This window comes from Pelodiscus sinensis, chromosome 6, assembly GCF_049634645.1.
Source record: "Pelodiscus sinensis isolate JC-2024 chromosome 6, ASM4963464v1, whole genome shotgun sequence".
Classification (NCBI taxonomy): Eukaryota; Metazoa; Chordata; order Testudines; family Trionychidae; genus Pelodiscus; species Pelodiscus sinensis.
In genome coordinates this window covers 75,535,052-75,550,486 of record NC_134716.1, presented here as the reverse complement: position 1 = coordinate 75,550,486, position 15,435 = coordinate 75,535,052, and the positions used below count along the sequence as shown (strand labels likewise).

At 37.1% G+C, this 15,435-nt stretch overlaps 1 protein-coding gene across 13 annotated transcripts in view; it reads right to left on the bottom strand.

The window, feature by feature from the left end:
- The window catches only part of MEF2C (myocyte enhancer factor 2C), a 168,620-nt gene that overhangs the window by 15,119 nt on the left and 138,066 nt on the right, over positions 1-15,435 (bottom strand). For all 13 annotated transcript variants that reach the window (XM_075932165.1, XM_075932166.1, XM_075932175.1 and 10 more), the window contains 2 exons: positions 2,634-2,806; positions 424-553 (listed from right to left, as the gene is read on the bottom strand). In XM_075932165.1, the coding sequence (XP_075788280.1) occupies positions 424-553; positions 2,634-2,806 (303 nt within the window). The remainder of the gene's footprint in view (positions 1-423; positions 554-2,633; positions 2,807-15,435) is intronic.

Sequence of the window (15,435 nt, the reverse complement as noted above, 5' to 3'; positions counted from 1 at the left end):
TTTAAAGTGCTATATAGTCCTGTTTTTTGTTTCACCTCTGCTGTGAGCCTAAGAACTAATATTTGATGACAGTGTATCTTCCAGAAAGGCATCCAGTCTATATATCCATCTAGTCTACTTAGTAATGGTGTGTTGTGATTTTCTGTATGGTTTACTTGTGTGTCCAAAAAAATGTCTTTTCAAACAACACTATTTAGCAAAAATCTTTAGAAAAAGGCTTTATAAAGCAGTTTTCCATTAGAATAATGTAGTCACTTGAATCGCTGTATGTCTTAAGTCATTTATAGACTAAGTATAAGCTAATGAGGCTTTCAACCACTCAAAGTGGTCCAATATGCATTAAGGAATTTCATTACTACTGAGTCACTGCATAGGTCAGTATCTTGCTCTCCCCTACTATTCACATCTTACATTGATACTTACCCGTACCATATGTTGTAGAAATGGCCGATGGGTATCCTCCCATCCCTTGCCCTGGCAAAGTAGGAGTTGCTACGGAAACCACTGGGGTAGCCAATGACTGAGCAGATTGGGAGTTATTTATCCTCTGATTCTTTTAAAGTAAATAAAATAAACAAATTATTGACCAGTTTAAATCAGTTAAATGTATTGGATTTCAGAGTATGTTTTGTGCATGCGATACAACTTGATACAGATTTCATGAAATTAATCATTTAACATGTGGCTTTTATGAACTCTGCCAACCCTATCATTTACAATCCTTCAAGAGATTAGTTGTCACCATAGTAACGCATTACATCAGTATCTCCTAGGAAACCAAACTTGTAACAAGTAAGATTGCTTTATTGTAGGTAGAAGAGACCACGTGAAAAACTGATGAAATATGTAAACTCAACTTCCATTGTTTTACTTTTCATTCAAATGCAAAATTTTTATTAAAATCAGCAATAATGGATTTTATATTTAATTCAGTAAGCAATATTGTGGAAGTATCACATAATAAACTTTCACCAGCAGATGGTGCTCTGGCTACTTCATTTTTTCTCAGCAAAACTTCAAAATATTAGCTAGCAAAGCAGTTATACAATTGTCTTTAATTCTTAGTACTAGATATTTCAATACAAAAAATTGGACCAAGAAATTCAAATTCTTGCAGGAAAAACTATAAAATGTCCAGAGAAAACTTAAAAAAACCCTAATAAAATGTGCCACTTAAAAAAAATAGTCTATTTTTTTAGCATGCTAGCAAAATATTTACAGTAGATAAGCTTCCTTTTCAAGGCTTTTTTAACATGCAGAGGCTGAAAAATATAGGTAACAATTCCATTCTTGTCACCTAAATTATATACCATATTAGATAATACTGGGATTGCTTATTTTTATTTTAACCACTAACTTGATTTTTTTTGGATTATTAGGATGAGAGCATCACTACCACTTACCAAAAGCAGATCAACATCCTCAGACTGAGAGCATAGGAAAGGAGTGTTAATAATTAGTGAACGTAAATATTTATCAGCAGACAGCTTTCAAACACAATGAATAGCTTCATCTGATAGGCATAACATGTTAAATAATTTTTGAACACTGCCTACAAAAATAACATTTCATAAAGCCATTCTTTATCCTCCTAATGAGATATTTGTCTCAATTGGGAAGACAGTCTATCCAGTTTTCAGCACAGCTCTTTGTCTCACTATTCATTATTTTTCTCCAGCCCCAGTGGCTGCAAAGATTGTTTAGCAGCACCTTGGTGCCAGAGACCTGACCAGTCAAAGAATCCCTTGGAAGGTATCAGTTTTAAGGTCCTTGGAATAAATCATTTGATGGAGACAGCTTGTCACAGCTCTGGTCTTCTCGAATGTAGCTTCATAGGAGGCTGTTATTTATTACTCCTCATCTTTTAAGATGAAAGCATCACGTTTGTGGAGCATTAGTTTAATATTCAAAGTTAAAGTAGCCAACTTGCAAGTTGTTTAAATAGCTTGCTTGTCACATAATGGAAAAATGTGTTTACAGCATCACTTCAGTTCACTATCTGGATCCCTTTTTAATCATCCTCACTTTTAATGTTACATCGCTCATGAAAGATTTACTGTTTTGTAGAGAAAGGAAAGACACTAACATGAAACGCTTGATAAGTCAATCTTACAGTCCTCTGCTTCAGCTTTGTTAACACAGAAAGGAGATACATAGTTCCCAGGTTAGATGCTTTCACTGTTTCTTACTACTTCTAAAGAATAATTACTGTTTCTCATCATTATAAAATATGACCCTTGTTCTCAGCATGACAGATTTCCAACTCATTTGTTACTGGTTATTCTGTCATTTGCTGAGACTTTGGTTGTGCAGAATTAAACCAAAGTTGTTAATTGCAGACCATGTATAAGACTAAGTTTAATCTTGTAACAAATCTAGGAAATGATTTTCCAGTAACTAGAAAATTCAGAGTGTGCAGAAAAGTTACCCTTTTTTCTAATTGAGTAGAAAGGGGGAGGAAGTAAAAAGGATTTCATAAAATATAAATAGAAATGAGACCAATCTACCAGCAGAGTGAACTGGACAATGTCAGAATATAGGGTCTGATCCAAAGCCCATGGAAATGAATAGGAGTCTACTTGGAAACAGCCATAGTTTGAAGGGAAAAAAGAAATGCCTGAGGAATGCATTACCACTGATGGCATTGTGTTTTTGCTGCCTGGTGGAATAAGCACTCGGAGATCTGGTTTACGGTTGTTCATTCCCAAATTCATTGGGGGCGGAGATTTTGCTTGCATATTCTTGTTCAAGTTGCCAGGTGAGACCAGCAGACCTGGTGAGTTTCGGGGGTTGCCATACCCATTCCCTGGTTTTTGAAGGAAAAAAAAACACAGAACGGAATGTGACAAAGAGGAGCAGAGATTCGCGTACATGAAAATTAAAACTTGATATTAACCAAAACAAGCATATATACTGACAAAGCTTACTATGGGTAAAGTGTAAGTGCCTATGTGTGAAAATATAACTTCTCTGGTATTTGGAACAACTGATTTTGAGACACTTTTTCTCAGGACAGTCAACCTTTCAGTGAAGTAAAATGTGATTATCTGACACTATTATACTGAGGAGTATTGTGCACTCAGATTAGTGAAAACCTAACTTTTGTTACAAAGTAGAGTCAGGAATAGTCAGACAATCTTATGGTTGAAAAAAAATGCAGAAAACTGTGCCGTGCTTTCATGGACAAATACAAGAGGATTGTGACTTGGCTGACTCACTCCTTTCCAGTTCATGGTTTTGTTTTGTTTTTAGACAAAGAACAAGTATAGCAAGGCTATAATTTCCAGAAAAAGCCGGGGGAGGAATAGGAAGACTCTTAAATGCTTTTCTACTCTCTTCCCCTGACTTTTAGGACCTGATCTTGTCAACAATAAATTCAATGGGAGAAGGAGCATGTCCTTATTTGGAAAATACCCTGATATCTTTCCTCCTGCCTTCCGCAAATCCTTGAAATAATCCTGACAGGCAAATGCTTCGTATTGTGCTAATTTGGAAGCAGTTTTTCCTGTGTAACTGAAATAATACTAGTGCTTGCATCGCGATGCAATTAATGTCTTCCCATTCCACCTAAAACAAGATCTTTTCCTGCTCACCCATGAATACCCTTCTCCTACACATATCCACAGATAAAAGAGATGGCTTTGTAATGTGCTCTCCAAATTCTGACTTTGTGGTATCAAGGGAAGTAGAGACTATATAAAACTTCACTGAGCTAAATAATATTAAATCTATAATACAGACAGAGAGGGAACACTCACATCTGAATCTCAATGAAACAAATATTAAACAAAATATTCCATTCTAGGCTCACTTTTAGTTCATAATTACCAGAGATAAATATTCAAAAATAATGAGGAAATATGGGCTTGTAAGCAAGGCACTGACCTAGGAATTGGAAAATGTAAATTCTCTTCTTTGCATTGACACCAACTTTCTGCATAATCATGGACAAGTAACCTAACATATATGGCCCTAAGTTTCTTCATCTATAAAATGGGGATGGTAGCTGAATATCACAGAGGCATGTTTGAGGCTAAATTGGGCAAGTGCACCATAGGAATATCAATAAATAAAATGATGTATCCTCTTGGTGTAATGTAACCTGTTTATTTGTGCAATTAAACATGACTGAGTACTCAGAATATTAAATCATAAATTTTAATCTGTAAACTCATAAGGTTAAATGTATTCATTAGGGGTGTGCCTACACAGCACAATTATTTCAAATTACATAGCAATTTGTTATTTTGAAATAAATTTGAAATAACGGATGGCTTATTCCGACTTCTGTAAACCTCATTCCATGAGCAATAATGCCTATTCCAAAATAGCTATTTCAAAATAGCTATAGTGTGGATGCTCCACGGTTGCCATTTCAAAATAGCTCCTCACCACGCCATTCAAAGTAATTATTCCCTAGTGCTTGCTTGGGCTCTAAATCGAGGTGGAGCATCCACACTAGGGGAGACTGCCTTGGACTAATTTTGAGGCTTCCCTGTAGTGTAGACACACAATTTCAAAATAAGCTATTTGGAGTACTTCTTCTGGAATAGCTTATTCTGAAATAAGAGTGCAGTGTAGACGTACCCTAGATTAAGTATAATCCTCTTCCAGATAGTTAGTGGGAGAAAAAATTAGATAGATTCTTTAAAAAATCTAAATGCCTTTGGATGTATTTACATTTTAAGAAATGTTTGTTAATAGTTAAGCTGGCTGTTTCATTTCTTAATAGCATCCTACAGGTATCAAGATAAAATATGTATTAATTAAAAAGAGGATTTTACACTCATCAAAATTGAAGAATTTTTAATTCAGTATCATACAGACTTTTAAAATGAACAATTATTTTGAATGTGTATTTGCTATATTTTTATCCTTAATTAATGCTATGGCTTATTAGAGAGAAGGTTATTGAAAGAATGACATTTTAAAGATGGTATTTTTCTAAGCTATACAGTGCTCTTAAGCTGATGTTCAGTTTGACAAATACAACATATGTTTTAGTCATGTGAGATCTGGTTTAAACAAACAATCAAATGGAAAATTATCTTGGTAATTGCAAAAAAAAAAAGCAGCAGTATTAAAAACTTTTAAGAAGTGTAGTGAAGTGATCTATGGAAGAAGCTGAAGCATAGGCCAGATTTCCTCTGATATTGGCTATCATATAGGAGTTATTTTGTTAAAAGGAAGTAAAAACACCCTGTGAAATGGGTTGCAATATGATATGAGAAGCATATCTTCCATGTGTAAAAGAAGCTGTTTGACAAAAACTATATGCTTGTTTTTTTATTTATTCATTTATGTTTTAAATTCTACAATAAGCTTTCTGATAGAATCCAGCAAAGTTCATGTATTAGAGCGTTTTGTTTTTTTTGCTTCTGATTTTTGGAGAAAGTATTTAAAATATAACAATGAAATTTTCCACAAAAGATTTTTATTAACCCAATGTGATTTATTTAATGAGAAAAATTAATATCAGGAATATATTTCCAACATTTAGAATGTATGCTATTCAAAAACATCAGGGTTTTTATATATATTTACCTACTGATGTAAAATATTTTGAACAGTGATGACATTTCTTACATTTATATTTTTAGAACATAAAATTATTTTTAAGAACTACTGCAATCTTCTCTTTACCAGTGGATTTCTGCTGTTCTTGGCATATTATGCCAGCTAGCATTTTGGAGCCATATAATAACCATTTCTCTTTCCAGCCACCAAATTGTTTTTCTTTTGGCATAATGTGGAATCAGGAATGTAAGACTGTGGACTCTAAACCAATGATATAAGAACCCATCATTTGAAAATCAATGATGAATACGTGCATGCGGTTTACAGCTAAGAAGAGCCTGCATTTAAACCAGCTCTCTAAACCGCATCCTCCTTCTTACTCACAAAGCTGTGGCCTGCTCTGAGGCAGCTGTCCCACCTTCAGATAAATCCACCAAAGAGAATGGTCATTCAGAGGAAAAAAAAAACACCCTGTATAAGCCTTCTAATATACAGATTAAACCTTTCTTCATCCTATACTTTAAAATTACACTCCGCCTGGAGAATTATCAATTTAGATGTGACTGTATGCAGAACATCACATTCCACTACCCACTAGAAAGCACAAAAATTATATGTCATGTATGAATGGATTTCCTGATTATAGATTATAAGAAAATGAAGAACAGATGGATTTTAGAGCAAGTTTGCTTTACATTTTTATTTGGTTAAAAGCCATATTTTCACTGAAATAGAACATTTTTAAACATTATGGATATAATTTGTAATGCAAAGTGAAAATAAAAACAGTAGATGTACAAGTTTTAAAGGGCATATCTCCATGTAAATTTATAACACTTTCAATTCAAGAAGCTGTAAGAACAAATTGATTTAGTCCTGTTTTTTGTTTGTTTTTGTTTTGTTGAGTTTAAAGAGTGAAAAGATTTTGCACATAAAAAGAAATTACTTATAGCTAAGTAAAGTAGAAGAGCAGCACAGAACCACTAAATGTAGTGACTTTGTATTTGGATTAACTGCTCAATAAAGAAAAATTCTGATAACAGACTCCTTTTCCTGTGACCATCAATCAGGAAAAAACATTCTCTGACTTCTGAGACAATATTGCTTACATAAAAGTGCACAATTAAGCCTTATATATCACCTTTTTAACTCCATCAGACCCAAGAAATAAATTTCTCTGTAGCAGAGAAATACAGTAATAATCAATACAAAATGTTTGTCCACTGAAGGAAAGATATTAATTGAACTACATTTTTCTCAATTATTTCAAATACATTATTTTAATTGCTCACTTGTATTTTGTAAGGACTTTACAATGTATTTTCACAAGTGCCTAGCAAGTAAAGTTAGACCAAAGCTGAGTAGTTTTGAAAATTTCACCTTGAATAGCCAGTAAACAGCATTTAAGACTGGAAGCTGTATCGCTCACTCAGACTAAGGCCATATCAGTAAGGACTGCAGGATTCAGCCCATATGTTTTTTTATTCCTAAAAGGCAAGAATTTTAGGCTCAAAGTTAACCAAATAGAGCAGTGATTCTTGTCTAGATTTCTGAAAGTTTTAATTAGTTTCATATCAGTTTTCATCATTACAAATGCAGGCAAAAAAAAGAAAAAAGAACAAAATAAGATGGAGGAGAAATATTCGTCATATAGGCTGAGATTTTCAAAGTTGTTTAGGAGCCTTTGACACCCATTTCCCATTACTTTTAATTGTAACAATGTCCAAATTTTGAGGAAAGTTTGAAAATGTCAGTGATAATTTCAAATTGCCAGTATTCCTATTAACCTACAGGTTTACTTTTCCATAATTCTTCTGAGAAGAATATAGATTCTTTTTTATAAGTGCTCCCTGACCCTACACAGACATAGAATCATATGACATCTATAGTTATTTGTGTAACCTTTTTTCATGTGACCAGTAACCCTCTAAAAATACATGTGAAATTCAGAACAATACTTTATAGAAGAGAGAGACACTTATGATGTATTTTACTTTGAAATTTATAATACACAAAGAATAAGTGAGAAGAGAATGCAGAGAGTAATAGAAATCTTGCTAAAATTATACTCTTTAATCACTCTCATCTCCCATTGACTACAAAAAGAATTTTGCCTGAATAAGGAGGAATTAAATGCTGATTTAGAGGCTTCTAAGGATCTATGTGTCTCTTCCTCTTCCATGTATATAAAGTAGAGTCGCCACAGATAGGCCTGAGTAGGCTGTGACCCACTCACTTTTCACCCATGCCCACCCACCCATGCAGGCCAAGCGCTGGGAATGACCTCGCTTTGCCCAGCACTCCAACCAGGTAGCAGAACTGGAGCATGGGAGTTGACCACATGCCACCAGTGCTCCAGCCTGGGGAACAACCAGGGAGCTGAGCCAGGTCTGACTCCATGCCACTGGTGCTCTGCCTGTAGAGTGGGGCTGGGGCTGACCCAGTGCCACCTGGCACTCTGGCCTGGCAGTGGGGTTAGGTTCCGGGTGGGGTGACCCTGTTGCACCTGCATTGCAGACCGGGAAGCAGGGTAAGAGCTGACCCCCATCTGCCCGGTGCTCTGGCTGGGGAGTGGTGCCAGAGCGTGGGGGTGGATCCCCAGTGGCCGGGGAGCAGGGCCATGGATGACCCCGCTACACTTAAACTGGTTCTCAAGTACTCTGCAACCCAGCTTTCCAGCCAGGGCGTGAGTAGCTGACCCCACCCCACCCACACTCTCACTGGACAGCGGGGCCAGGAGTGGGGGCTTACTGTCCCCATCATTTCCCACCAACCCATAGACAGGGCTCACCTAAATGGGCACTTCTGGCTATGCCATTGGCATATAATTCAAATTTTCTTTAATTAGGTGCACTGATGTCCGAACAGAGCTTACAGTTTCTGGATACTAACTCTAATGGACAAAAGCCAGGAAATCATACTATGTTGTTCACCTACAACATAATTTTTAAGGGAGTCATTGACTGAATATTTTTACTCAGATGTTGCATCTGCTAATCATTTCACAGTACATTACCTTGGCTAACTGCAAGCAATAGAAGAAAACTGAAGTGGAAATATGTTATCTTTAATATAAAGATTTTCTTCTTCTAAGTAACCTGCCCATTTCCATACTATTACATTAATGGACCTTCCCTACTGAATTACACAGAGCAGACCAAGATAGATGTAGTACAGGTTGAACCTATCTAGTCCGACACTCTCTGGTCCAGCAACATCCATATTCAGGAGGCTGGATGTCCACTTATCATGGATGTGGCCAAGTTTCCCATGGTCCCATAAAGCCATCAGTCCTGGCTCTGTGTTCTGTGCTGTTATTTAGCTCTAATTTACCCCTAAAGGTACATCTACACAGCAGTGTTATTTTGGAATAACTGATGTTATTCTGAAATAATACAGTGCACATCTACACCACAAGCCTTTATTTTGAAATAATGTTGAGCTGGAGGACTTTATTCCAACTTCTTGTAACCCTCATTTCACAAGGAGTAAGGGAAGTCGAAAGAATATTCTTCCTTCGACTTGCTGCTGTGTAGACAGTGCCAAAAGCTGAATTAAGCTACTTCGGCATAAACTATGCAATTGATGTAGCTGAAATTATGTAGCTTAATTTGACTTTAGCCCTGCTGTGTAGACATACCCTGATACCTTCTAGGAGCCCAGTAAGCAGTAGAACTGTTGGTAATGCTGCTAGATAATACTGACCTCCCATGGTTTGGAAAATTCTCTGGTTTGGGACCTGTCAGGTTCTGAGGATGCTGGACTAGAGAGGTTCAACCTGTATATAAAAACTAGTGACTTTGAATGAAAAGTATTCTATAGAATATCATGTAATATCAGCATGATTTTGGCCTGAATTCAGGGAAGGGTATTAAGCTAAAAAAGTACTTTTGGGAAAGCAGAGAAAAATAGCTCAACAATTCTGTTTGTTTTAGACTTTAAAAAAAATAGTAATGAATTAAAAAGTGACTACATATATTTAGAGATAAAAAAGCTAGTATGATGTGATGTGATATTATATTATATCCCCGTGAAGTAGCTTAAAGATATTACAATAATTAATGAGACATTCCTACCCTTTCTTCTATCAGTATATAGGGTCCCAACTGCAGTGCAGTTCTGCTTTATAAAGGAGAGGAAAGTATTTAGGGGATGCGCAGATACTATGATGATGAGAGCAGTTTAAACAATTTAGCAACAGGCTGTGGTTGAGGGTGTGAAAAATGGGAAGGTGCAATTGAGTCTGCCTCATGTACCATTCCCCTACATTCTAACAGATAAATGCCTAGTGGAGTGTGATGGAGGGTGGGCAGGATCCACACACCAGGGAAAATGGTGATTTCCGTGAAGAACAAATCATGTCAGCCCTCCTCCAACCTTCTGGAATAGAAGTGTACTAGGAGAAGAAAGAAGAGAAAACTTCGGCTATTCTAGGAGGGTGGGCAAACCTCTGAGGACCGTGGAAGGCAAAGTTACATCAAGGTCTGAATAACCTTGTACTTTCACTTCCCTGTATTTCTGTGTCCATCTGTTGTCTCTTATCTTACACATAATTTGTAAGCCACATGAGGCACAGCCCATCTTTTTGTTCTGCATTTGTACAGCACCTAGCACAGTATAGTCCTAGTCTTATAAATATTAAGAGCACTGGGAGCACTCTAGTTATTTCAATCCAGGTTTGCCATCTCCATTCAGCTAAATGCAGAAACGAAGCAACACACAATGAGAAACCTTGTGCAGATTTCTTTTCCCCAATGTAATTTGCTATTGTCAATATTATTATCAGTTCTCATAATAACTGTTCATTGGGCCATACAATTTGCATTGTTTGGTAATTCCTTAATGGCATCTGATTTAGGGAATTTAGGAACATATTGCTCTAACGCAGGAAAATATGTTTCCTATTTTATTACCTCTAATTGTATTGACTTTAGAAAAACTGCTTTGTTCTCTTTGGTTAATATAACACATTATCTTATTTGGCCTGGAGTTTCACCTGATCAACTCAACAACTACATTTTAATTAACGAGCAAAACTACTTAAGAATATTACACGCTGATCTTCGTATTTGCACTACTTGAATATACTTTGTGGCTTAAAAAATCAGGGACAGTTCAGGGAATAAGAGAATGGTAGTTTCACACTATGGGGTTTTCAAGTATTTAAAGCCAGAGTCCTTGCTGGGTGGCAGAGATCAGATAGTCATGGTGAAGTGCCTTGCCTTGGATGAGATAGCCAGGATGCCTTTGGGGTTTTAGAAGACAAGATGAGAATTAGACATAGTGCAGGATGTGTTGTTACCTCTTCACTAGTCACTCTCCCCTTTTTCTTTGCAGTATAGCATGTACTCAAGGGGAGCTACTGTATGCTTACCTCTTCTGAAAATCTGTCCCTTATGTCAGTGCTTAAAAGGGAGAGGAACTCTTTTGAAAAGCTGGCTCCAATTGTGGGTGCTGACTGAGCACTTGAAAAGTCTAGCCCTGAACGCTTTTCAAAATCTGGTTTTAGGACTGAGATTTTAATGGATTTGGATTGCCCAATGCCCATTAGAAATTAACGCCAAGTCCCAGGGAAGCAATTAAGCTCATGCATACTTTTAAATCTATGATTAGTTCAACTCCCCACCTTGGGCATTCACAGATGGACAGGAACAACTTAAACCTCTGTATGCAAATAAATTACATTTTCTCTTCTTTTTATACGAGCTGCCCTTGACTGTTACATCACGAGAAAGAGCAAACAAGCTTATGTAATAGGGTAAAACACATTATTGGAGAAGATAAAATTTTTGAAGGTATTAAGAGAAAATTGTTTTGAATCTGGAGACAATATTCTGGCATTTATCCTTACCTGACTCCTTGAAAAGCTTTTTAAAAAACGGGGCAATTAATTTACTTCTCCAGCTGTTCTAAATCGATTATCTTTTGGGGATAATATCACTATATTTTTGGGGAAATGTTTCACGATAAGAATTAACTCCAAATATAAATGACTGTAAAATCAAAAACCTTAATTTTTAGCTTCCCCCAAGGAAATTTTAGAATATTGGTTACCGTTTTTTTCATAAACAGTGATAAGTGGTAAATTTGTTAAATTACATATTTCTTGTTACATGCATAAATGCTGCAGAAATGAAGAACACGTTGTTTCAAATTCATGTTCAGAACAACTGGTGACTGCATGTTCAAAACACAAATCACACAATCCTTAGTCTCCATCCTTTCTATGTTGTTAAAATAGATCTTCCCAGAAAATGGCAGCATGTTATGTAAATGTGCAGACATTATATAAAGACAAAATAAACCTTTTAAGGTTAGTTCTGTGCAAGCAGTTGTAAACACAAGGCAAAAGCAGAGTTACTGACCCTGCCATGTCTCCTCTTATTTTCCTCTGATACTTGAACAGCAGTCCCAGCTATTATCAGGGCAACAATTGGAGTCTATGGCCTGAATACTTTAATTGGGGAATCATGCTTAAAGTTAATGGGCAAGAGGAATATTAACTCAGTGTTGCCAGGAACTTCTGAGTGCTGCCTTGCTGTAATATCTGTATTCACAGCTCCAAGGGGTTAAATGCATTTCTTGCTTTTCTTCCTGGAGCAAACCCATAGCTGCATTCCAAGATCTAGGAGACATCAACTATCTCTTTCAGTACTCAAGGGTAAGCATGAAATCCAGATGTTTGCTGATTTGCAACACTTCCTTATTCTCTCCTTCTCTGAACAAAGACACAGATTGCAAAGTGGAAAAAGACAGCATGATACCTTCTGAGAAGACATGTAACCAAAATATAATGGATAAAATCCTAGCCTCACTAAGTAAATTGCAAAATTTCCACTGACTTCAGTGGGGTCAGGATTTTACTCAATAACTGCATGTTACTATTTGGGCATAGATTTTCTAAAGGGATATTTTTAATTGCTTGTCATAAAAGTGAAATTGATCATGCTTGTCTTTAAAATCCTACTTATAGAGAACTGCCGCTTGCATGACTCACTTAATTGTTCACTATTTGTGATCTTAGGGCTTTCTCCTTAGAAAAGATGTGAGGGTGTTCTCATTATTGACTCAGTCATTTATCCTTTCAATCTATCTTTTTATAAATACAAATATTGAGACACTGTAAATTAGAGACAAGATGAGACAGAGAATAACTCAAATATCATTCTGTTAACACTTCCTTAACATTTGGAAATCCAGTAAAGGACCACATTTTGCAAAGTACAGGCTGAGTTTTACACAGAAAAATTGAGTTGCGTTCAGATACCTGTTTATATGAGTGCATATCAGTTAACATTTTGTGAGAAATTACCAGTTAACGTGCAATTCAATTTTTTGTGCATGGACCACAGCCTTCATTCTTAAAAATCTGTTCTCCAAAGGTTTGACTGGGTGCAGTTCACCTAGGCACCAGCCCTATGCACAACTTCAGTCACCCAGAGCCAAGGGTGGAGTTCCAGGAGTGTGTGTGTAGAGGGGGAAGCAGCCATGCACTCCAAGATGTGGCTTGCTTTTCATCCTGTTCCCTGGACTATCAGGAAGTGAGGGGAAAGTATTTGCATTCTGTGCATGCCTCTCACACCTGGCTGGTGGGCTTCCTTCAGCCAGGTATGAGAGGCATGCACGAAATGCAAGTTTTTTCCCCTCACTTCCTGATACTCCAGGGAATGGGATGAAAAGCAAGCCATGTCCTGAAGTGCACAGCTGCTGTCCCCCCCTACACTCCTGAAACTCTGCCCTTGCCCAGAGCACACGTGGGACTTGAATAGTACACAGGCCTTCTTCCAGCCCTCAGCAAAGGTGTGAATTTCAGCCATTAAGACTGTGGGATACCATAGGTATCCTGGAAAAACTCCGTCGTGTCTAGGGAATGTGTCTGCTCTTCCACTTTTTTTGCAGAAGAGCAGACACACTCTTTCAGAAGCTCTGTCTTCCTTCTTCCGTCTGTACTGGGACCTGTGCTTTTGAACATATTCCCTAATGATTTGGAAAAGGGAGTGAACTGTGAAGTGGCAAAATTTCCAGATGATATAACATTTTTCAAGTCAGCTTCATACTAAACTAAGAGTTACAAAACTGGGTGACTGAGCAACAAAATAACAGATGGGCTGTGTCTAGATTGGCATGATTTTCCGGAAATGCTTTTAACGGAAAAGTTTTCTGTTAAAAGCATTTTCGGAACAGAGCGTCTAGATTGGCACGGATACTTTTCCGCAAAATCACTTTTTGCGGAAATGTGTCCGTGACAATCTAGATGCGTTTTTCCGCAAAAAAGCCCCAATCGCCATTTTCGTGATCGGGGCTTTTTTGCGGAAAACAAATCTGAGCTGTCTACACTGGCCCTTTTGCGCAAAAGCTTTGTGTAAAAGGGACTTTTGCCCGAACGGGAGCAGAATAGTATTTCCGCAAGAAGCACTGATTTCTTACAGTAGGAAGTCAGTGCTTTTGCAGAAATTCAAGTGGCCAGTGTAGACAGCTGGCAAGTTTTTCTGGAAAAGCAGCTGATTTTCAAAAAAACCTGGCCAGTCTAGACACAGCCATGAAGTTCAACACTGGTAAATGCAAACCAATACAATTTGGGGAAAAAACCCCAACGATAGATAGATAGATAGATAGATAGATAGATAGATAGATAGATAGATAGATTAGCTATTGCCACTCAAGAAAAGATTTTGGAGTCATTGTGGATAGTGTTCTGAAAACTTCAGCTCAATGCAAATGAGCTGTCAAAAAGCTAACAGACTGCTAGGACCTACAGGTTGAAACTCTGTAATCTGGACTTCCCTAGTCTGGCCACACCCTGGTCAGGCTTCATTTTCAGAAGAGAGGAGTCTGCCTGCCGATTCATGAATTAACATGGGATTGACTTTTAAAAAAGTACCAGGAAAAGGTTTTCAGAAATGATTAGTGGTTTCTGGGTGCCCAACTTGAATCAACATAAAGAGGCAGGATTTATGAAGGAGGAGAGCTCAGGACTATCTGAAAATCAGTCTCCACGAAGGAGTTTTTGGTAAGGTTGGTAAGGTTAAAAAGTGTGTAATTATGTAGCCACTGAAAATCTCAGCAGTTACATGGTTACACACACCTCCAGTGTGGAGCAGCAACTGTGATCGGATACAGAGTCAGCATCGTGGGGTGGCATCTGGCTCCCTGGGAGCAGGACAGGGACCTGCGTATAATATTTAATGGTAACCAATAAGCCCAGGCTTATTGGATAACCATTTAAACAGTCATACTTTTATATCCTGAGTTTTTAGCCCCAAAAATTGCTAGTTACTTTTGAATTGCAAATGCCTTTTCTTTTGATGTTGGCTTTAAGAGGGAGAAAGTGAGGGAACAAATGAGAAAAACAGGAAAAGAAACAGTTAAAAACTCATTTTTTGGCAAAAATACTGCTAACTTTATCCCTTTGGAGAATATCAGACTGGATTTAAAGGTTATCTTGGCATATGTAGACTTATTCCAGATTCACACCAGTATAACAACAGACCTTGTCTCACAATATTTGTTTAGTTATACCCAATGGAAAAATGAAGAGTAACATAAAACTATGCTAGGTGCTGCAGGACTATTTGTTGTTTTCTAAATGTTTTCATAAAACTATACGTCCCTTATGTGAAGACCCAAAACTGGTGTGAATTACAAAGTATAACCCAGTTTTAGAGGTAGTGAAAATCTGGAGATCAGAAAACCTGGACAAAGAAAGACCACTAAAATCAACTGCAGCACTAAGTATTTAAAGAGCATTCGACAGTTATTTGAAATTTTTATCCTTTTAGGCTTTCAACAATGTTAAAGCACTACCTGAAATTATAGTTCAGACAATGTACAACGATAAAAATACTTAAGAACTCATTATTAGCTTGTTGTCAAGCTTCCCACAACTTAAAAATTTATGTTTCAGGTTAAGTGTGTTCT